General features: G+C 41.6%; 2 protein-coding genes across 2 annotated transcripts in view; one reads left to right on the forward strand and one right to left on the reverse strand.

Annotated features, from left to right (window-relative positions):
- LOC102776091 (mitogen-activated protein kinase kinase kinase kinase 2) overlaps positions 1-7,381 on the forward strand; it is a 28,795-nt gene extending 21,414 nt beyond the window's left edge. The window contains exons 19-20 of the mRNA XM_087838394.1: positions 14-69; positions 5,860-7,381. Of these exons, the coding sequence (XP_087694520.1) occupies positions 14-69; positions 5,860-5,947 (144 nt within the window). The 3' untranslated portion in view covers positions 5,948-7,381. The remainder of the gene's footprint in view (positions 1-13; positions 70-5,859) is intronic.
- Positions 7,382-11,226: 3,845 nt separating this feature from the next.
- On the reverse strand, positions 11,227-22,538 carry LOC148105792 (protein NLRC3-like). Its single transcript, XM_087838395.1, has 8 exons — positions 22,409-22,538; positions 20,916-20,992; positions 18,975-20,799; positions 17,284-17,463; positions 15,367-15,540; positions 12,832-13,005; positions 12,142-12,159; positions 11,227-11,248 (listed from the first exon to the last, which is right to left on the reverse strand). Exons 1-8 carry the CDS (start codon positions 22,516-22,518, stop codon positions 11,227-11,229), a joined length of 2,580 nt encoding a protein of 859 aa, XP_087694521.1. The 5' UTR covers positions 22,519-22,538.
- Between the last annotated feature and the right edge of the window lie 2,072 nt (positions 22,539-24,610).

The following is a 24,610-nucleotide window of genomic DNA, read 5'->3' on the forward strand; positions in this document are numbered from 1 at the left end:
ACTTTATGTGCAGGTAACACAAGAAATTACAGATGAGAGTCGTGTGTTCAGAGTTCTGGGAACAAACAGGTATGTTAACAGTATGCTGACAAGAGCTATCAATCACTGTGAGAAACTAGTAATCCTAGTACATCAGAAGTAATCAGGATATTATTTTTCTTGATACTATTGTTAATAGACCTGGAAGTGATTTTCAGAGTAGCATGTGGAAGTAGCATGAATACTCCTAGCATTAATGGTAGCGTTAAAGCAGGAGTCACACTAGAGTGTTTGTTCTGTTGGTTACTCAGATCCAAGAATGTAGGAAATGCAGCCTATGTGCTTGCATGCAGCCCTCCAAAAAAAACAGCCATTAAAGTTACCAACTACCGTCTACCTGACACTTTGTACAGAAAACTACTTTCCTTAGTGCAAATTTTCTTTATGCTAGTGCCAAATCACAACAATAGTCACTTCAAGACACTGTATATTGTAAGGTAAAGGCCCTGCAATTATGGTGCACAAAGGTGAAAAACTCCCTTTTAGCAGGTGAAAACCTGAACCAGGCCGGGGAGGGGCGGGCATCTGCTGCGATCGGTTGGGGGGGTGAGAGGAGGAAGACGGGACAAAGACAATCTGGGGAAGAGAGCCAGAGAATATTCTCAACTAATGATTGAATGCAGAGAGGTGTATAAACAGATAGTGAGTGAAAAGGGCGACTGAAGAAGAAACACTTGGTGCATCACGGGAACCCGCCAGCAGCCTAGACTTAGGCTAACTAAGGGAGGATTCAGGGAAGAAAGGAAAGTTTGAAGCCTAATGTTTAGCCGCATGTTCTCCTTAAATTGCTGGCTGTCTGAGTGGTGTCCCAGAAATGATGTGGGCTTCATAGATAATTGGCAAACCTTCTGGAGGAAACCTGGTCTTGTCAGGAGAGATGGCATCCATCCCACTTTGGATGGAGCAGCTCTCATTTCTAGAAATATCGACAAATTTATTAAACCCCTCAAAACATGACTATCCAGAGTTGGGACCAGGAAGCAGAGTTGCAGTCTTACACGCCTCTCTGCAGCTTCTCTCCTCCTGCTACCCCCCCAAAAACCCATCTCCATAGAGACTGTGTCAGCTTCCAAAAAGACAAAAAACAAACTAAAAACCAGCAACAAACAACTTAAACATTTACAAAGAAAGAACAATACAGTATCCACATCTGAACCAAAGAGTAAAACAGTGAAATGTGGATTATTAAATATTAGGTCTCTCTCCTCCAAGTCTCTGTTAGTACATGACTTAATAATTGATCAACAAATTGATTTACTCTGCCTTACAGAAACCTGGTTGCAGCAGGATGATTATGTTAGTTTAAATGAATCAACACCCCCGAGTCATTCTAACTACCAGAAATCTCGAAGCACAGGTCGAGGGGGCGGTGTGGCAGCAATTTTTCACACCAGTCTATTAATTAATGAAAGACCAAGACAGACTTTTAATTCATTTGAAAGCCTGATGCTTAACATTGTCCACCCCAGCTGTGAAACTCAGAAACCAGTCTTACTTGTTATCATGTATCGTCCACCTGGGCCTTACACAGAGTTTCTGTCTGATTTCTCAGACTTTATATCTAATTTAGTTCTGAGCTCAGATAAAATAATTATTGTGGGTGATTTTAACATCCATGTTGATGCTAAAAATGACAGCCTCAACATGGCATTTAATCTGTTGTTAGACTCAATTGGTTTCTCTCAAAATGTAAAAGAACCCACCCACCACTTTAATCACACTCTAGATCTTGTTTTAACATATGGCATAGAAACTGAACATTTAACAGTGTTTCCTGAAAACCCTCTCCTGTCTGATCATTTCTTGATAACATTTACATTTACAATAATTGATTACGCAGCAGTGGAGAGTGGACTTTATCAAAGTAGATGTCTTTCTGAAAGCGCTGTAACTAAGTTTAAGAATATAATCCAGCCACTGTTATCATCGTCAATGCCCTGTACCAACACAGAGCAGAGCAGCTATCTGAACGCTACCCCAACAGAGGTCGATTATCTTGTTAATAATTTCACCTCCTCACTACGTACGACTCTGGATACTGTAGCTCCAGTGAAAACTAAGGTCTCTAATCAGAAGTACCTGACCCCGTGGTATAATTCTCAAACACGTACCCTAAAGCAGATGACTCGTAATCTGGAGAGGAAATGGCGTGTCACAAATTTAGAGGATCATCATTTAGCCTGGAGAAATAGTTTGTTGCTTTATAAGAAAGCCCTCCGCAAAGCCAGAACAGCTTACTACTCATCACTGATTGAAGAAAATAAGAACAACCCCAGGTTTCTCTTCAGCACTGTAGCCAGGCTGACAAAAAGTCAGAGCTCTTTTGAGCCAACCATCCCTTTAACGTTAACTAGTGATGACTTCATGAACTTCTTCACAAATAAAATTTTTATCATTAGAGAAAAAATTACCAATAATCATCCCACAGATGTAATATTATCTACAGCTACTCTTAGTACCATTGATGTTAAGTTAGACTCTTTTTCTCCAATCGATCTTTCTGAGTTAACTTCAATAATTACTTCCTCTAAACCATCAACGTGTCTTTTAGACCCCATTCCTACAAAACTGCTCAAAGAAGTCCTGCCATTGATTAATTCTTCGATCTTATATATGATCAACCTATCTCTAATAATCGGCTATGTACCACAGGCCTTCAAGGTGGCTGCAGTTAAACCTTTACTCAAAAAGCCATCTCTAGACCCAGCAGTCTTAGCTAATTATAGGCCAATCTCCAACCTTCCTTTCATATCAAAAATCCTTGAAAGAGTAGTTGTCAAACAGCTAACAGATCATCTGCAGAGGAATGGTTTATTTGAAGAGTTTCAGTCAGGTTTCAGAGTTCATCACAGCACAGAAACAGCTTTAGTGAAGGTTACAAATGATCTTCTTATGGCCTCTGACAGTGGACTCATCTCTGTGCTTGTCCTTCTTGACCTTAGTGCAGCATTCGATACTGTTGACCATAATATCCTGTTAGAGCGATTAGAACATGCTGTAGGTATTACAGGTACTGCACTGCAGTGGTTTGTATCATATCTATCTAATAGACTCCAATTTGTGCATGTAAATGGAGAGTCCTCTTCACACACTGAGGTTAATTATGGAGTTCCACAGGGTTCAGTGCTAGGACCAATTCTGTTTACATTATACATGCTTCCCCTAGGCAGCATCATTAGAAGACATAGCATACATTTTCACTGCTATGCAGATGACACCCAGCTCTATCTGTCCATGAAGCCAGATAACACACACCAATTAGTTAAACTGCAGGAATGTCTTAAAGACATAAAGACTTGGATGGCCACTAACTTTCTGCTTCTTAACTCAGATAAAACTGAGGTCATTGTACTCGGCGCTGAAAAGCTTAGAAATATGGTATCTAACCAGATTCTTACTCTGGATGGCATTACCTTGGCCTCCAGTAACACTGTGAGGAACCTTGGAGTCATTTTTGACCAGGATATGTCCTTCAACGCACATATTAAACAAATATGTAAGACTGCGTTCTTCCATTTGCGCAACATCTCTAAAATTAGAAATATCCTGTCTCAGAGTGACGCTGAAAAAGTAGTTCATGCATTTATTACTTCCAGGCTGGACTACTGCAATTCATTATTATCAGGATGTCCAAAAAACTCACTGAAAAGTCTTCAGTTAATCCAAAATGATGCAGCAAGAGTCCTGACAGGGACTAGAAAGAGAGAGCATATTTCTCCTGTTTTGGCTTCCCTTCATTGGCTTCCTGTTAAATCCAGAATTGAATTCAAAATCCTGCTCCTCACATACAAGGTCTTAAATAATCAGGCCCCATCTTATCTTAATGACCTTGTAGTACCATATTACCCTATTAGAGCACTTCGCTCTCGCTCTGCAGGCCTACTTGTTGTTCCTAGAGTATTTAAAAGTAGAATGGGAGGGAGAGCCTTCAGTTTTCAGGCCCCTCTTCTGTGGAACCAGCTTCCAGTTTGGATTCGGTGACAGACACTATCTCTACTTTTAAGATTAGGCTTAAAACTTTCCTTTTTGCTAAAGCATATAGTTAGGGCTGGACCAGGTGACCCTGAATCCTCCCTTAGTTATGCTGCAATAGACATAGGCTGCCGGGGGATTCCCATGATGCATTGAGTTTTTCCTTTTCAGTCACCTTTCTTACTCAGTATGTGTTAATAGACCTCTCTGTATTGAATCATATCTGTTATTAATCTCTGTCTCTCTTCCACAGCATGTCTTTTATCCTGTCTTCCTTCTCTCACCCCAACCGGTCGCAGCAGATGGCCGCCCCTCCCTGAGCCTGGTTCTGCCGGAGGTTTCTTCCTGTTAAAAGGGAGTTTTTCCTTCCCACTGTCGCCAAAGTGCTTGCTCATAGGGGGTCATATGATTGTTGGGCTTTTCTCTGTATCTATCAAGCGCCTTGAGGCGACATTTGTTGTGATTTGGCGCTATATAAATAAAATTGAATTGAATTGAATTAATGTTAAAAGTAGAGAGGGTGTCTGTCTCCCAAACCCAAACTGGAAGCTGGTTCCACAGAAGTGGTGGCTGTAGCTCAGGTGGGGGAGCCGGTCACCTACTCCCCGTCTGCATGCCAGATATCCTGCATGAAAGTTGCTCTCCGGTGCATCCGTCAGAGTATGAATGGGTGTGAACGGGTGAATGAGGCAAGCTTTGAGTGCTCAGAGTAGAAAAGCACTATATAAGAACTGGTCCATTTACCATTTACCAAGAGGGGCCTGGAAACCGAAGGGTCTGGCTCCCATTTTACTTTTAAATACTCAGAGCAAAGTGCTCTAAAGTGCTCCTTTTGATCATTTTTGTGGGGGGAGGGGACATTAACACCAGGTTTTCTCAAACAATTGACACACAACCTGTGAAAATGAATAATTCCAGTAACTACAAGTGTGTGTTTACATTTGGATCGCATAGATATCTGGCATTAAAACCCAGCCTTCAGAAAATGTCCTTTTCTTTTTGATTTCTTTCAGAGCAGTCTGGAATTGATTTTTGACTAAATAATTAAAACTAATAATAATATATTACTATATTATATTACTAACAAATCCATGACACCCCTGTTGATCCAGTAGCTCTTAATGAAGTTTGAAATAAGAATCGTGGTGAGTTGAAATATTTCACAATTTTTTTTTTTAAATCAGTCATTACTGGAATCTACGGAAGAGGATTAGGGCCACTGGGAAAAAAAGAAGTGGGCACGTCTCTTTTTTTTCTTCTTTTCCTGAATTCTGAGAAAAAAGTCAGAATTCTCACTTTAATCTCAGAATTCTGACCAAACCTTAGCATTCAGGAAAGTCTTATACAGGAGCAAAGTTAATGGAAGTTACCTGGAGTTTTCCACTGTGAAACCAGGAATAACAGCTTAAAAATGTTGTTGGATTTCTGGGATCTAAATCATTGTCAGCCTGGCAGGCAAATAGCGTGGACACCAAAGTTTGTGAACGTGATAACCTGAGAACAAAGACATGTAGGATTTTAAATCGGTACCATAGGTGTGTCTACTACTCCTTTTTCTACTTTAAACTTGTTTGTATGCTGTTGTGTAAATGTTCACACTTATCATAAAGTTTAAAAAAGTAGTAGGCGTGGTGATGAGCAGGAACAGGAATAAAACTCCAGTAAGTGTACCAGTACCAGTGCGTAGCATTAAAGTCAAACTGCAGTGGTTGTAGTATCAGTAGAGTAGTGTTAGTACAAGAGGTGGGAGGAGTAGAAGCAGGTGGAGGCACTGGCTTTAGGTTAGTACTGCCTTTCTCTGGTTCACCTTTACAACTCATCTCCTTCTCATTTGCTGACAATGTGCAGAGACATCATCCTTCAGAGCACACCGACTGATGACCCGTCAGCACTGAGCAGCCTGTACATCCTGACAGGACATGAAAGCAGCTACTGAGAGAGGACACGGGGCTTCTCTTTCGACGGTGTTACCAAAGAAAAGCACAGCCTGTCTGTAACTGTGGGGTGGAAACGATGCTCTGTTTCACTGAGGCTGTGCCAGGAAACGGTTCAATGCTGGGAATGACAAATGTTAGGAAGGTATCCTGCTGACTGTCCAGCCTTCACCTGTACACAAGACACCTGTCAAGGTCCTCGTTGGGGTTATAGTTGATAAAGCTTTCTAGCGTTTCTTGTCTATTCAGCTTACCTGCTTAAATCAGACCTTTCTGTTAAAGCTAATGCAGACTCCACTGATCCGCCCGCTCAGTGTGGACGGGAGAATAACCTGAACATGGCCTCTGGGACATCATCATACTGATGTTATGAAGCGCTCAGTCAGGTTTTCTTCTTGATCAGACTGAGGTTGCAGACTGAGTGTGTTTTGGTGCCTCAACATTCAGTAATATTCTGTAAAGCTATTTTCTGTCTGCATGCTGCACATAAACTCTTTGGACCAGAGTGCTGTGACACCTACACCTTACACCTGCAGGAGCTGCTCGGCCATAGAAAGCTGCTCTGTGAAGTGCACGGCTTTTTTGCCAGTGTTGATTTTATGGGTTTAATGTAATAACTAATTTTTCACATCATCGTCTGAGTCGTAATCCCAACGAGGAAACCTGGAATGTAAAACTTGATGGACGCTCCAGCTGAAGAGTGAAGTGTCAGACTTTTAATGTATCTTTCAAGCATTAGCGTACTTACAATGGCAGAAACAGTGCCACGTCTAAAGCATAGGAGCCATCTTCATCTCATTCTTCCCATTTCATGCAAGTTTTTTCTCATCCTCAGATGGACAGAATTTGGTTTGCTGACTTCATTCAGTCACACCATACTAGAGCATGAAAAGTGGAAATAAACTGGTCAGTAAGAAAGTGTGATGCTTGAAAGTATAGCGTAAAGACAGCAGCAGCACTGCATTTACAGCTGATATGATGACTTCAGCATCTTTAAAGAACTGTGAAGGAATTATCAGTGCTAACACAACCTTAAGCACGTGATGTGACCGTATACACTGCTTACACTTTCAGTATCCTTACTTAAAGAGAACATCTCAGAAAAAAGTACAGTTAGCAAGACGCTTTGAGAACAAGGCAGTGTTATTGTATGCTAACCACCGTGGTGGTGTAGCTTGTCCTGATAAAAAGTGAATGTGGTCACATTATACTTGTGCTCGTTTAACTAAAATGAAAAAATAAAATAATTCCACTACATGGGTAAAGATATTTATGATATTTATGGAAAGGATACTATGAAAGTAACACTGGCCTTTCCATGAGAGAAACTTGAAGTACAGTATGCATGTTGAGATTAATGTTTTTTAATATGTTTTTGCTACTATGTGAAGATGTGATGTTATTAACAACACAGAATAGACAGAAATAAAGATTTTCATATCTCTTGGAGTTTTATGAAGAGTTTGTTGGGTTGTTCTTCTTTGAATGTGTGGATCGATGCTTCTACGATTTATATCTTAATCCTTCAATTTGTAAAAAACATTTTGAATTCCGTTTGAGAAGATAAATGAAGGTTCTTGCGTTCAAGTGGAGGCTCTAGCAGACTGAGAAAGTAACTGCATAACTGTGTTATTCCTGCACACATAGCAGCAAGTAAGTGAAGGCAGTGATGAGCGCTGATGAGTTCTCAGATCACTCAGTCAGTCTCTGAACGTCACCTTTACTGTGATCACGCACTTTAAGCTTTCATGCCTATATTTTTGCACAATTGTGATAATACTGTATTGAAAGAAATCTGTGCACAGACGAACATGGGGTGGCTTTGCTCAGGTAGTAGAGGAAGGTGCTTCAATCCCCGTCTGCATGCCAAATATCCCTGGGCAAGATACCAACGCAGAGTTGCTCTCCGAATGTGTGTGAACATTACACAGAAAGTGCTTACAGAGAAAAGTGCTTGCGTACACCTGAATGAGGCAAGTTTAGTGCTTTGAGTACTATATAAGAACCAGTCCATTTACGTCGCCAAAGCACTCAATACTCTCTTCACAAAGTTCTCTGTAGTTCGTTTCTCCAGCACCATATTTGACCGCAGACAAGTGAGCCCTCACTTACGAAGACAGTCAAGCTAGCCGCACCTAAAATGTTGTTGCACTGTTCTTATGCATATTGCGGTTCGGGTGCCGACTGGCTTAGAAATCCAGTCTTTTGTGTCCTGACCAGAGATGGGCAGTAACGCGTTACTTGTAACCCGATTACTTTTTTCTAGTAACGAGTAAAGTAAGGGATTACTATTGCAAAAACGGTAATTCGATTACCGTTACTTTCCCGTAGGAACACTGCGTTACTGCGTTACTAAAACCGTGATTTTTTTGCGAGAATGTCTCATGACAGTGACGTAAGCGAGTGCGACGTTCGTGACAACAGCTGTGTGCAGATCAACAATGGATAACATATCGAGTGTGGGAGAGAGTATGAGCATGCAGCGTTTAAAGCGTGGAAGTACTGACCTTACTTTGAGTTTGAGTCCATAAAAAGTGACAAAAACATTAGTGTCCGTTGTGCGTGGGAACAAAACTTCTTTTTACAGCGAAAAAAAACCCCTAAACTTCCAAGCAAGCTCCGAGTAGCTACGACGTAATGGGAAACTCACAGAGAAACTCGCGGATTCTTCCACTGACCGCTGCGGCACACCTGCACCAGGGTAAACATCCGCCTACCCTACTCCTGCTTTACAGGTGAAAATAGAGCAACAGGACTGCTAGTCTTTGATGTTATTTATTTTCTGCTGTGGTTTACTTCCATCTATTTGAAAGACTGAGTGTAAACACACACAAAAAAATATATTTTATGTGCTGGAATGTGAAGAAAATAGGTTTAAATGTTAAACTAATTTCTTCCAGTCAGAGAATGTTGCATATGATTAAATGTTTGCTTGATGCATAAAGTTAAAAGATTAAAACTAATAAAACAAGTTTTAAAAAGAGACTTTTCCATTTGATTACATTTTGTATGATGGATTATGTAGAAAAAGTAGAATTGGGCTGAAAAATCTATCACTTTATCACCTATTCAGGTTGTAAATCGTGTTTTTAAAAAGTAACTAGGTAACTAAGTAATTAATTACTTTTGAAAATAAGTAATCAATAAAGTAGCGGGATTACTTTTTGGGGGAAGTAATCAGTAATTAGTTACTGATTACTTTTTTCAAGTAACTTGACCAACACTGGTCCTGACACTATTGTACTTCACAATCCACTCCCAGTTTTGGTTCATCTCCACTTTTCACCCTGTGATCCACACCCAAAATTACTGTACGGTTTTCCAGAAAATCAACAGTAAACTTTACCCAATTTACTCTACTGTACTCTATATTTTCTCATCTTTGAGCTCAGATTACAGGAAAACTGTAAGAGGTGACACTGATATCTCACTAGATTCTGACTCTGGGTGACCCCCACTCTTCACCCTGTGATCCACACCCAAAATTACTGTACTGTTTTCTGAGATCGCTGTGTTAACCCTCTCAAGGCAGGCGTTGCAGATTTGCAACAGTTAAAAGCTAACAACCTGATCACCCCACATACATATTTTATGAGTTTTTTTTTACTCAGAAGTACCACTGCAGGTATTCTTTTGTGCATTAGCAACAAAAACTTAATTTGAGCCTGAGAGGGTTAAGTATGAGTATGACAAAGGCTAAGAAAATATACTGCCTAAAATAATATCAAATTTAAACAACAAATTACAAAATTGCCACACCTGCTGTTATTGCCAGGTAGGTTCGATAGAGCATTATTTAGTCATAAAAAATACATATCATTGAAATATCATCAGTAAAAGAAATACTCTCACTATGTAAGACATGTTAGCAAATTCAGTTAATAAATAATGTATCAAATCTATACAGATGTTTGAAGGTATAATGCAAAGCATGTTTGTTTCTTATGGCTTACAAATGTGTTTGCCTTAAACATAATTTACATTTCATTTATACAGTTTCACAGATGAAAAAAAAAAAAGGTTTCCTGAACTGTTCTTCATGGCCCAAATTTTGAATCCTTTTGAGGGGGATGCATTATCCATGAAGGTGGGCAATTTGTTCATTGATCTCTGACCCTCGCTGACTCTGACGCCTCCTAATTCTGCTTCCAGCCTTGCTGATTAATTTGTTGTCACTGATGCTGTCACCAGTTGTACACAACATCTCTGTTTGTCCACCAGTCTAATCTGTAATTCAGGTGAACCCAGAATTACCTGTATCTTTGTAATGTTTCAGAAAATATACACTATATGTTGATGGGCATTGTCCCACTTTTCTTTCCTTTATAAGTAAGAATCTCTATGGTTTTAATGACAATTCATACACAGATTGTGGAGGACATTTTATTCAACACTCAAAAAAGTTCCTCACCAGCAGACTGTAGTACAATTTCAGCCCACCGTTAATAAACCCATCCAATGCAGCGTTATCAGAGAAATTATGCAAGTGTTATGTTTGTATGTGCTGGTAATCTATTTATCATTTATCATGATTCCTGCTCTGATGATTACTTTCTTCTCCTTCTGTAATTTTAATAGATAAAGGATGTTGAACATTAAGCTCCAAACAGGATGAATGAGGAAGACCACAGAGGAGAATCGTGGATGTAGTGAAAGAATACGTGCAGATGGTTTTTTTCATGGTGTAGGAGAAACTTCTGATACCATCTTAAAAAAAAACACATAAAACTGAAGAGTAAAAATAATGAGAACAATATGTCAAAAATTTTTATTAATCTTTTAGAGCAAATGCAGTCTTGTCATGGTCAGAGTTGCCCACTCATATTTAACTAATTCAAATACAATTATTGCATTTAAATGCTTATGTTCTAATAAAAGGCATTGTTTAATACTTCTGCCATGACAACCCAAATAAATGAATGAGAGGGAAACGGAAAGATTAGTCATCAGGCAAGGTTTACTGTTCATTTACCATGCCTTGATAACAGTAAGCTTAACAAAAGAAAAATGTTGGGGACGAGAACCGGTGTTCTGTCAAAACATCCTACCGTAGCCAAAATTTATAGTCTTGTCTATCAATCCATGCTACCTTATCAGAATATGCTACCTTACGTGGTTAATGGCTCCATCGTATAGGTAGGATGTTCAGATGACAAAATCACACTATTAAAACATGCTTCCTGTTTGGATTTATATAGGTAGCATGTTCAGCATGTTCAGTGTGCGGCTTCGACTTACCCCGTGGTGCTTACAATTACTCATGGCCGTAATTTAGGTTCATTCAATCTTTGGGAGTGCAGTACCTGGAACATACAAGGACAAGGTTGATGTAAAGACGATAAATTAAATGAGACAGGGAGGACTCAAATTGAGTAATAATTTGCCCGATTATCAATGTGTTCGTTTGCATCTACTTTAAGTAGTTAACTACTTTTAAGCATGTTTCTTGTCGTCGTTGTTCCAACACGGTGCGTTTGTTTTGATTTGTGGACCCCGAAAATGGCACAATACATTGCTGCGTGAAGCAGGTGTAGGACTGACCTCTCCCACACACATCACATCACCACACACACTCTGGTTTTTCTTCATGTACACTTCCTTATAATCTCTTTCTGCTATTTGCACATTTTTACTGTAAATTTCTAAGTTAAATCTGTACATTTTGTAATAACCTGTAAATTGTAAATACTGTAAAACCACTGTCATTTAATGATCGGGCATTGCACAGCTGCAAGCATTTCACCTCATGTCATACTGGGTATGGTTGTGTGTGTGACAAATAAAATTTGAATTTGAATTTGAAAGTGTTTCCAGGTGAGTTTGATCCAGGAGGGTCTGAAGCCAGAGTCAGACAGAGACTGTGCAGAGACTGTAGAAGGACAGAGCAGCAGCAGAGCAGTCCAGATACACTGATGATCCTCTGTCAGATCCAGAGGGACACACAGGGATGATGCTGGACTCTACATTGTGTCTGACAGTGGAGCTGTTCTCAGAGCAGTTCACTCTGCAGCACTGACAGTCATCTGCACTTCTTCTCATTCCTCTGTCAGTCACTGCTGGATGAAGCTCTCCTCTCCACCTCCCAGTAACATGGCCCAGTCAGAGCGTCTCTACACACAAGCTGCTGCTGCTTCAACCTCTCTGGATCATCAGGACACAGCTCCTCCTCTCTCAGCACACACACCGTCCTGTTTACCAAAGACTATCCTTCCACCTGCAGAGAGAAGAAGGAAGAGCAGAGGAGATAAACGAGTGTTTCCAGAGACTCTTCATCAGCTGTCAGTCAGTGATGCAGCACATCCAGTATAAAGAGCAGCAGGGACTTCAGTGCTGGGACTGTACTAGGACTCATTGTTGCTTCACTTTTTCTAATCTTTGGATTTTTATTGAAGTTGATGAAAATGTTTTTTCCCTCCTAGTTTGAGTTTGGACTTTCATTCATTAGAAGAACCTTGGTGTGTCCACTCTGAGCTCTGTAGGAACCCCAACAACAAGCCCAACAATCCAGATGGACGGTTCCAGCTGTTAACTGGAGGAATTCCACCCAAACATCTGCTCTCACTAAATTCTTCCTCACCTACAGACTGTGTTCTTCACTGCTTTAAACTTGGAAATGAATGCAGTCATTGGTCTGCGTGCAGCTTTGTTCAGACAGCTGATTGGCTGATGATAGCGTTTGATCAGAGCGTGTCAGCCATTACTATGGTGACCATAAAGGTCAGAAACAGGAAGTGTTTGTGTCCAATCCTGAAGCCTGTCACCATTCTCCTCTCACAGCTTCACTGAGAATCTGCAGCTTTACAGGAAACACTGGATCTTTGTTTCATACTGTGTTTAGTACAATACTGCTGACAGCACCACCCACTCACTCCATCACTCTACTGACCTCAGAGTTTCCAGTCTGTAGTCTGGACTCTGCTGAAGATCAGACAGCTGCTTCACATCTCGATCCTTCAAGTTGTTTCCATACAGCTCCAGCTCTCTCAGATGGGAGGGGTTGGACTTCAGTGCTGCTGCCAGATAATCACAGCTGATCTTTGACAAACCACAGACACTCAATCTGTATAAAGAATGAAAGATGTAAGTTTATTAGACAAAGTGTGAGCTTGAAATCATTCAGTGTTTCATCATCTGTTCAGAGCTGAAGAAGGTTCAGAATGTAGAAGTTTAGAAAATGGAAACTCCAAACAGCTGAAGCCAACAGGAAGCAGCTTCAAACAGGAAACTGTGCAGAGTTTCAGACTATATGTCCTGATGCAGCCAGTTGGATTTTGGAGATTTGAATCTCTGTTTTGTGACTAAGTCCTTGAATCATTTCTTTAGTTGGTCCAACAAGACAGAGTAAGTATTGGACATGTGTTGTGGCTCCATTAGGGGAGCTTCTAAATGTGATGTGATGGCCCCTCTGGGTCTGTCAGGTCACAAGACTGAAGAGAGCTCAAACTGGGCACACAGTTGTTCCAGTCTGGACCAAAGACTCTATACTGGGACTGAGGGACTGCTTTGACTGCACCCACTGGGACTTTTTAAAGGCTCATGTTCTCACTTAGATCATCGATTTCTACTGACATTTCTTTCTGGGAAAAATGGGGATTACTTTGAAAACAGGAAGTATTTTCCCCAATAAGCAGCCCTGGATTAGTAAATCACTCCAACATGTTCTCAGGCAGAAGAAGCTGTCTTGTTATGAGGGAGAGAAGAAAAAGACTGAGGCACAGAAACTTGTTGAAAGAGAGATAAAGCAGCTAAAATCAGGTGTAAAAGTAAAGCAGAGGATGAGCTGAATAAAGGACACTCGAGGCTGGCTTGGAAAGGAATGAAGTCCATGGTGGGGATGCAGAACAAGGAGCAAAGATGAATGTGATGCTGAATCAGCAGAAGACTTGGACTCATTTGATTCCAGCTTTGATATCATTGATTTCAATGAAGAGCTTTGTGATTGTAGCAAAGGGCTGGTAGCTCTGAGAGTCCCACTGATGAGGTGTTTGTGTGGAAATCTCTTAGTGGGACCAAAGAGAGAAAAAGCCCTGGTCCTGATGCTGTGGGAGGGAAATGATTGAAGTGTGCTGTGAGGAACTGACTGGGAGATTTTCACACATTTTCCAGTCCTCCTTGGAACAACAGGAAGTTCCCAGCATATGGAAACAAAGGTTAAGTGTCCTATTTGATGATGGTGCTGTGGCCCCACCACCTCCACCTCTTTGTAAAGGAACTAACAGTAATCTGAAGCTTCAAATGGAACTAAGACTTCCTCCACTAGGTGGCAGTGTCTGATGAGAAAGTGTTAGTGGAGCTGGCCTGGAGTCAGAAACAGGAAGATGCAGGATTTGGGCTGAAATAGGGAAAAGTGGTTAGCACTAGTGCCTTAAAGCAAGAAGGTTGCAGGTTGAAGCTTGTTGGCCTTTCTGTGGAGGTTGGATGTTCTCCCACAGTCCAATGAAATGCTGCTTAGGTTCATTGGTGCTTCTAAATTGGCTGTAGATGTGGATGTGAGAGAGTGCTTCTCTGTCTCTCTCTGTTGGCCCTGTGATGGACTGCTCACCTGTGCAGGTGGACCACGCCTCTTGCCCTATGACAGCTAGGGTACAGGCTCCAGCCCTGTGAGCCTAAGCTGAATAAACAGTTAGCAAAAATGATCCATAGATGGCCTGAAATTCCCCAGTTAGCAGTTTGGTAGATAGCTATGACATGCTAATCCCATCCAGCAGCTGTATTCTACCTGTAAGCACATCCCTGCTGAGCCAAAGCACTTTTTCATATACAAATTACAACCTTTAATAGAAACCTATTGGTCAGCATCTTATTAGCCTGCTGTTAGCTTCATTCCACAGAAAACTGAGAGAAACTAACAGAGTTGATAAAGAATAAAGAGAAATGTGCTGATTTAAAGCCTTTGAAGTGCTTCAGATGATCTCTGTCCACTTCTGTCCACTCATTCATTCATGTAAGCTTTCTAATGCAGCTTTGATCTTCACAGTCTGCTTCATGAAACTCATTCTAACCCTGAATGTCAGAGTGTTCCTCCTTCTCTTTCCCATCATTCATGCTGGCAGTGGAGGAGATTTGGATGTTGGACTGTGTTTTGGATGATGTGTGTATATTTGTGTTGGACTGCTGTCTGTAAAGCAAACACACATTTTGCTTTGGATTTCAGTGTCAGACAGACTTTAAGGTGGAATGAAGAGTTGGAGAGTTTCACAGTGAATTATCCAGTGGAGGATTTTTCTTCTTCTTTGAAGGTTTGAAATGTGAACATTGTTCTGCTGCGGTCAATGGACTAAACCAGAGAAGAAGAAAACAGACTTTACCATGAAGATCCTCAGTGTGGATCAGTATAATATCAGCCTGATGTCTGCAGTTTAGTGTCAGCACAACTTTCACATCATATTCATCTCAGCACAACTAAAACATGCTGACTGACCTCAGAGTTTCAAGTCCACATCCTGGACTCTCCAGGAAACCACACAGATGCTTCACTCCTGGATCCTGCAGCTTGTTCCTGTTCAGCTCCAGCTCTCTCAGATGGGAGGGGTTGGACTTCAGTGCTGCTGCCAGATAATCACAGCTGATCTCTGACAAACCACACCACAACAATCTGTATAAAGAATGAAAGATGTAAGTTTATTAGACAAAGTGTGAGCTTGAAATCATTCAGTGTTTCATCATCTGTTCAGAGCTGAAGAAGGTTCAGAATGTAGAAGTTTAGAAAATGGAAACTCCAAACAGCTGAAGCCAACAGGAAGCAGCTTCAAACAAACACAACAAGAGAAAAAACTCTGAACGTTTCACATTAAAGTCGTACATTTCTCATAAAAACAGGAAAAAGACTTGAAAAAGTCGTGTTTTTCCTTCCAGGAACCACAAGGCTTCACTTTTAAAGGTGAAGTGTGAAAGAAATGGACATATTTGAAGTCCAACACCTTTTTCCAGTCACATTATTAAAGCAGACAAACTACAAGCTCATTTTCATTCCAACAAGTCATCTTCTGACCTGGACTAACAACACTGGTCTCTATGTGCAGCTGGCTGTGAGAGCAGTGCTCAGGGACCGTCTACAAAGTGCAACACTGAAAGAACATCACACACTAATTTGCTTCCATCATCCAACCTGAAGAGGAAACAGAGACGGCTTCCCTTCAAAGTAAAAGCTGCTTCTTTTGGACACAGTATCAAAGAAAGTCTACAGTATAACATAGAAAAGACAGAACAAAGTTTTGGTTGTTTTTAAATTGTGCAGAAATGAAACTACACTAAGCTCAATTATGTGACAGACATTTCATCCCATGTCAGTTTGGCCTCATCCTGGGCCGGATTATCCAGCACACACTCTGACCAGAGGCCCAGGGGCCAAGCACAGCTGGGCTCCATCCAAGAGACAGGAAACAAACCAACACAATAATAAAAAGCACCATGTGATCTTCTTACATCAAGACAAACATAGTAAAAACATGAGCATATTTGTTTCCTGATAAAATGATGTGACAGGTAGAACAGAGTAAAGTGGTGGTGTTACAGCCTTTCTCCCCTCTGCTGCCGAGGCTGTTAGTCTCTCCCAAACTCAGCTACAGGACTTCCAAATGAATGAAAGCAGCAGAAGTGGCTTTACAAATGAAAGAGGAAGAGGAGAAGAAGAGGAGAGGGAGGCCACCCTGACCATCACTCCAGCTGAAAACATCACACTTCCATTAAAGTTGGTGAGAAAATGTTGAGCAGGATGAGCTGCTGGCTAATCTGGAGGCTGTAGCAGCAGCTCACAGTCACAGTGGATTTCCACTCATGAAAAAGCTCTGGCTGCTTCATTTCTCATCTCATACCAGAGACTTTAAAGCTTCACTGAAGCTGTACTGTGATGCTTCCATATTCCAGTGAGGCCTCCATAATGATTTCAGCTGTTCTGTACACACACTGTGTGCCCTGTATGGCTCAAAGTCTCTGCAGCCTGTTTTTATCTGCTATCATCAGATCTTCATCATCCTCATTCACATCCCTCACACACTCTACAGCCTCATCAGCACTGACTTCATCTTCACTGACTGATGGAGCACAACATGAACCTGTGGAGGCTGAAACACTGTCCTGTCAAACATCTCCCCGTCACCACTCCACTTCTGTCAGCCTTTAAATGAACCCTGCTCAAGTCTGTCACTTCTGTTTGGAGCCAAAAGGAAAAACTGTTGTTCAGTCATTTGGAAAGACACAACATTTCTGAAAGCACTCAAACTTCTTCACATTTGTCTTCAGACACATCCTGAACATTTAGGAACTAAAGAAAGTTTCAAACATCAATCAAAGACCTGAAATATAGAAAAACAACAACATCTGCAGTCAGTGAACTAACCTCAGAGTCTCCAGTCGACAGTTTGGACTCTCCAGTCCAGCACACAGAAGCTTCACACCTGAATCCTGTAGCTTGCCATCATTCCAACTCGTGTCCAGCTCTGTAAGATGGGAGGGGTTGGACTTCAGAGCTGAGGCCACAACTTCACAGTGAGACTCTGAGAGTCGACAGTCAGTCAGTCTGTGATGATAGAAAATATAAAATGTGTTATTATAAAAGCAGAAAATCTGCATTATAAACACAGACTGAATGTATATGAAGACAAAACAGAGTGAGGTCATAATCTGATGAATCTGCTCTTCACATCTGTGCTTCAGCTCCTCTTACTGTGTTTGACATGACACAACGATTGAGTCTCTCTCAGACCTGCAGACTTTTAATGAGAATCTTTGTTTGGCTTTAATCTGCAGATGAAGGAGGAAGATGGTGTCACATTTAGGCTTCCACAATGTCCACAGTCTGTCACTGAGATCTGATCCAGAGTCAGAGTGAAGACACACATTTGGACTGTTTCCTGTTTTGAATCCAGAACATTTTGAATGAGTTCAGCTCAGTGAAGAGTTCCAGCTGGAAAGATGATCTCTGTTTGCTACCTGCTGTCAGGTACGACTGTTCACGTCCACACGCAGGAAAAACCTGTTGACTGTTACCAAACGGAGCAGAAATCTCATCACTGGACAATAATGATGAATGAACTCAGAGCTGCTGATATCAGATCTGATTTCAGGGGAACTAAACACAGAAATGATTGGCTCATTTTAGCTTTCTGAGCCATTATCTGCTGGTGTTTCGCTAGTTGGCAGAAAATGATTTGTATTCCTGTTCAGGGCTTCAGTGTTTATGAGTCCAGATCCAGGTGACAGCAAGTCAAAATGATGTTACCTGTCTGTGTCCAGCAGCAGCCTGTATTCACTTTGAATATTGTTATAACCTGACATGGATCAGTTTGTCTTTGATTGGTTTGTAAATGTCACTGTTTCCATTGGACCTGAGTGACGGTACAAAGACAGAGAGGGAGAGAAAGGAGAGAGAGGATGGAGACAGCAAAGAGAGAGCAAACACAAACAGGTGAGAGTGGACAGGTGACCAAGGTCAGCAACCAATCAGAGAGCTTCTGTTTGACCCACAGTCACTGATGATGACTGCACATAACCAAGCAGTGTGTTACTCTGATATCAAATATGGATCCTGCTCTTATAATAATGATCATCAGATGATATTGTTGTGTTATTTTGTAGCTGAATACGATGTTTGTGTGATTATCAGTGAAAGAAGCAGTGAGGAGGATGGAGAGAGAGAGAGGACAGAGGGTGAAGTTAGAAACACTAAAAGGATTTTTCATGGATTTCATGGATGATTTGAGTGATTTCCAGCAGGACACTTAAACATGTCAGTGGACGTCCTAAAGAACATATTCACTGATATGAAACGTGTCACTGAACAGGATTAATATCAGTGGAAACATGGTGGAAACAGCTGTGACTGCATGGATGTGACACACTTCAAATCTGTTCTCCACTCTTGGATTTGGGATCCATGGAGCTGCTGCTGAGTCTGTACGATAAAGGAATGGTGTGGAAGGTTGCAGCGTACGGACACAAACATTTTGTGGTTACAATCTGATTTTATTTTCAAAATTAAACTACTAACCTACACTGATCAATGATGTTAATGATCACATCTGGACTCACCGAGCCTTTCTGCAGTTCCTCACAGCTGGAATCAGTCTCTGTCGTCCCTGCTCTGTTCTGTTGTACTTCTGCAGGTCCAACTCATCCAGAACCTCCTCTGACATCTGCAGCATGAAGGCCAGAGCTGAGCACTGGATCTCAGAGAGAAACTGTGATCTATTCTCTGACTTCAGGAACTCTTGGATCTCCTGAAATAATAAGAGGTGGTTCATCTCCATCAGACAGTGGAAGATGCTGATGCTTCTGTCAGGAGAGATTTCATCACTGTTCATCTCCTTCAGGTTGTTGATGACTCTCTGGATGGTTCCTGGACCGTTCTCTGTCTGACCCAGCAGACCTACTAAGAGTCTCTGGTTGGACTCCAGACAGAGGCCATGAAGGAAGCGAACAAACAGGTCCAGGTGGCCATTTTTACTCTGGAGAGATTTCTCCATGACTCTCCTCAGAAATAAATCAAGTGATTGGAGATCTTTATTATCAAAAAAAATGGAAATCATCTTGATTAAAGATTTTGGTTTTAGAAAGTTCTTCAGCACCTCTGTCTTCCTGTTGGTGTGACAGTGGAACATGTAGACTGCAGCCAGAAACTCCTGGATGCTCAGATGAACAAAGCAGTAGACTGGTTTCTGGTAGATCACACACTCTCTTTTGAAGATCTCTGTGCAAACTCCTGAGTACACCGAGGCCTCTGTCACATCCAGACCACACTGCTTCAGGTCTTCTTGGTAGAACATGATGTTTCCTTTCTCCAGATGTTCAAACGCCAGCCTCCCCAGCTTCAGAAGAACTTCCCTGTCAGCCTCCGTCAGCTCCTGTGGACTCGTCTCATGTCCCTCATGGTACTTGTTCTTCTTCCTCTTTGTCTGAACCAGCAAGAAGTGTGAGTACATGTCAGTCAGGGTCTTGGGCAGCTCTCCTTTCTGCTCTGTAGTCAACATGTGCTCCAGAACTGTAGCAGTGATCCAGCAGAAGACTGGGATACTACACATGATGTGGAGGCTCCTGGATGTCTTCATGTGGGAGATGATTCTGCTGGACAGCTCTTCATCACTGAATCTCCTCCTGAAGTACTCCTCCTTCTGGGCGTCAGTGAAGCCTCGTACTTCTGTTAGCCTGTCAACACATGTAGGAGGGATCTGATTGGCTGCTGCAGGTCGGGAAGTTATCCAGACGAGAGCCGAGTGAAGCAGATTCCCCTGGATGAGGTTTGTCAGCAGCTGGCTGACTGATGACTTCTGTGTGACATCAGACGGCACCTTCCTGTTGGTGAAATCCAATGAAAGTCTGCTTTCATCCAGGCCGTCAAAGATGAACAAAAGATGAAAGACAGCCAGCTTCTCTGCTGTGACCTTCTGTAATGTTGGATGGAAAACATGGAGCAGCTCCAGAAGACTGAACTGCTCATCCCTGATCAGGTTCAGCTCCCTGAATGAAAGCAGAACCACCACACTGACATGTTGGTTCTCCAAGCCCTCTGCCCAGTCCAGAGTGAACTTCTGCACTGAGAAGGTTTTTCCAACACCAGCCACGCCGTTGGTCAGAACCACTCTGATGGGTCTCTGTTGGTCAGGTAAGGCTTTAAAGATGTCCTGGCACCTGATTGGAGCGTCATGGAGGGCGTCCATCCTGGAAGCTGTCTCCAGCTGCCTCACCTCATGTTGGGTATGAACCTCTTCACTCTCTCCCTCTGTGATGTAGAGCTCAGTGTAGATCCTGTTGAGGAGGGTTGTACTTCCTGTTTCATCACTTCCTTCAGTCACACGTTCACATCTCCTCCTCAGACTGATCTTATGTTCATCTAAAACCTCCTGCAGACCAACATCTGCTGAAAGAAAGAAAAACAATGAGACTAAAGAGAAAGAAAACTCTTCAATGTCTGAACAACACAAGAAGTCCAATTTTCAGAAATGAGTCCATCAGCAGACAGATGTTCAGTCTTACTTTGTACACAGCTGCTCTGACTGGCTGTCTGCAGTCCAGCTCTGCTTCTGGATCTTTCTCCACACTGTGCAGAAGCTCTGATGGTGACACAGAAAAGTCAAAGTGGAGATACTTCTGTACACCTTTGATTAGACTCATTATAAAAAGGGAAAAAAAAGTTTTAACACAGTCATGTTTCCAGTTAACTGACTTACATTTATTCCATGGACACTCACTCTAACCTGAACCACAGCTACAACCCAACATTGTTGAGGCCTCATCTCCTCCTTTCCTGACTGTAGAGCTTAAATATGCAACAACCAACAAATAAAAGAATTTGGTTCATTTCAAAGAAATTCACACGGTGACCAAGTAAAGTAACCGTAGTAAAGGAGACAACATCACGTTGATGGTGGGATTATTTGAAAGATTTGCTTTAGTCACGTCACCAAATGCAATTGAACAACTCTGATTTTGATTTTCTCTGTTCTCTTTGCCACAGCCCATCCCAGCAGCAGCTGAAGCAGCTGACTGTCACAACACTGAATAACACTTTAGGAGGAATTTCAGAGGTCAGTAAAGCTCCAGTTTCAACATCAGTTAATTCATCATATTTCATCATAAATGTTATCCTAGCTGGCACACATGTTAATGTTAGCCATTTAAATATTAGCAGTTACCTGAGGCCACAAGAAGAAGAGGCCCTAGAAGAACAATGGATGATAAGATTAGATTTTCAAGACTAGGCAGAGACGTGTTTTCCTTTACTGTCTCTTACAGAGGAGGGAGCAGATACCAGACGAGGTCACGGAGGTACGGGGAGGATTCGCAGCAGACAGCAAGACTGCCACGTCCATGCAAGAGAGCGATGGCTACGATAATCTCGGTTTTTGTCTCACTATATAATGTTGTACAACCCATTTGAGGGTTATCCTCTCTGTGAACCAGATGCTTGATTTCACACAGAGGTCCACAGCGCTGTGTAAACTTTCAACTGCCAAAGCAAATTCAACTTTTTAAATGTAAAAAAGCAAACCCAAACCCAGATAACTAGAAGTGTTGCATCAGGAAGCATCAAACACATGGATCCATCTACTGCTGCAACCCCTGTGGAAATAAGGGAGCCTCCCAAAGTACCTTTATCCCATAGCCACATTAGCAGTCTGCTAAGCTAGAATTAAGGTAGCTGTTAGCTGCTATGGCTAATAAAACAGCGAGCCAACAAACGTTATGGTTGTCCTGTTAGTCTGTAACATTATCATAGATGGAGTTAATTTAACAGGAAAACAGTTCTTTATGTTTCTCTCACACAACCTGATTGAACAGCATCAATGACACAGAAACAGGATCAGCCTACATCACCAACTGAATTTGATCAGTTATGGAACGATTTACCTCGACAGGCTCCTTCACTCGCTGCTTTTAAACCTCCTTTAAAACACACTTTTACTCCCTGACCTTTGACCCAGTGTGACATTATTTACACTGAATAAATGAGTCAGCAGCTCTCTTACATTGTTGCTGCAGGTTCATTACTGAACTCTGGAGGTCTTTCTTTGGACCGGTCACTCCTCACAGACACACAGCTGGATGCTGCAGATCCTGCTCCATCCTCTTCCTCCATCTTCTTGATGTCAGGGTGGAGTTAGTCTGAGAGGTAAACACACACACTCAGAGGTGCTGTTGTACTGGAAGCATCACACTGATGGGTTTCTAAAGTTCTCATTGATCATTTCATGGAGTTTCTGTGGTAAACACTGTCCTGTGACGTATGTGTTATGGTGAGGGTCATGAGGGCTAACCAGCCCCACTCCTTACTCCTCATATTTCAGCCTGAAGCACAATAACAGCCTAAACCTAACCAGGAGGCTGTAACCTCAAAGGGACTTCATGGTTAGAAATAAAGGTTCAATGAAATGAAGCAGATCATAAAAACATGAGTTCCAACTTTAAAAGAAGCATCCACACGATGACGGCACAGCAGAGGAGCACTTTCTCTAACACACTGATTCAGTTCCACTGACACAAGGACACACACAGGAAGGCACACACACACACACAAGCCTTTATAAGAAACAACACAATCATCTGCGCTTGACTTGTCAATCCAAGTCCTTAGCCCATGAGCCCGCGGTATCAGACCACAGATATTCCCTTACTTTGAAAAAATAAAGCCAGTTTTCAGAACAGACCTGATGTTTATGCTACAGCCTGTTTACCAATATAATCAATATCAGATATCAGAGCAACAGAAACCTCGGTGATCAGGACGCTGGGACTGAGAACAGGAAGTGGCTCAAACGTCACATAGACAGGGACTTACAAGCTGATCAGGTCCCCACAGGTCGGCATTTCCTCAGCCCATTGTAATCTGGAAAAGCTCACCTTATATTTGTTCTCCCAAAAATATTTACAGCGCTGTTAATTCAATCTTGCAGGCCTTCTTAGAACAAAAATGAGAAAAAGAGAGCTGATTATTAGCTCATCAAAACACAAAACATCATCACCTGACAGGTTTTCTCTTAAGTGCACTGTTACAATTTTAAATGTTCTAACCATGTCCATGATTAGTAAAACTCCCTCTACTGAAATAAGAAAACAGTCTGACGTCAACTGACATAGTCTCACCTGCTAAATACACAGAAAATCTTGTTAAAAGCCGCACAGTTTTGCACACCATTGATATTCTCATTAAGCCCTTTCTAAAGACGTTATAACAATCTATCATCACTAAATTCTAAATTTCTTCTCCAAATCTGGACTACTGCACTTAGTCACAGACCTGACCACTTTATTTAATTATCCTGTCTGTTACCAAGCTTTTCTTCTCACACAGTCACAGTGTCTCTTTCAGTGCAAGCTTCACTCATCCAGTCAGACAGGAAACTCAAGTTCTCCTTTTTCTTTTCCTGTCCCCAGTCATTCAACTCATTTGCATACTGAGTCATATCTCAAGAAGTTGCCGTGACAAGAGAAATGCATATTTAACCATTACCACATTATTGAATTATTTTTATTTTCTTTCTACAGTAATCACTTGTTTTGATAAATCTGTACAGGAGCACTCCTAATTCACTATTCTAAAAACTACGTTAAGCTTTAATCACTTTTTCCTTTTCACAAAAATCACTCTATTGTCGTGGAACTTCCCTGAGTTATTCCTCAACTTCAGGGTTTAAGTGTGTTAAATTCACACTATTTTAACATCGATGTCTGTGCAGTGGAGCTGCAGATCCACCAGGGCGTTCTCAAAGCTGCCTTTCCTACACATTTCTCTGCTATAATTGGATCATTTTTTTAACTACTTTGCTATGAGTCCACTGTTCTTTGTATCACTTTTTCATCACACTAAGCGACTTGGACAAGATGATAAACAGACTCACATGCTGAAGATGCTTTCTACTCTTCATGAGCTCTCTTGTATTTGTAAGTGTCAGTAAGGTTAATACATTTTCTGTTTGTGTGTGTGATTTTGTATATGTTTCTTTTTGCAGTGTTTCAGACTCCTTCACAATTTTCCCACTTAAGCAGTGAGTTTTCTTTTCCCCAGGTTTGCTAACCCAAATTTTGATTTTCTACATTAAATAACAGCATTCCTCTGTGCTCTCACCTACTCCTCTCACTCCGTTGTCCTCTCCCACTTCAACAGTCCAGTAACAGGCAGCTCTCTTTCCGCTTTGTCCTGTATTCTCCACTGTCTCTCTTTAACTGCCATG

Source organism: Neolamprologus brichardi, chromosome 3, assembly GCF_056152115.1.
Source record: "Neolamprologus brichardi isolate AB-2024 chromosome 3, ASM5615211v1, whole genome shotgun sequence".
NCBI lineage: Eukaryota > Metazoa > Chordata > Actinopteri > Cichliformes > Cichlidae > Neolamprologus > Neolamprologus brichardi.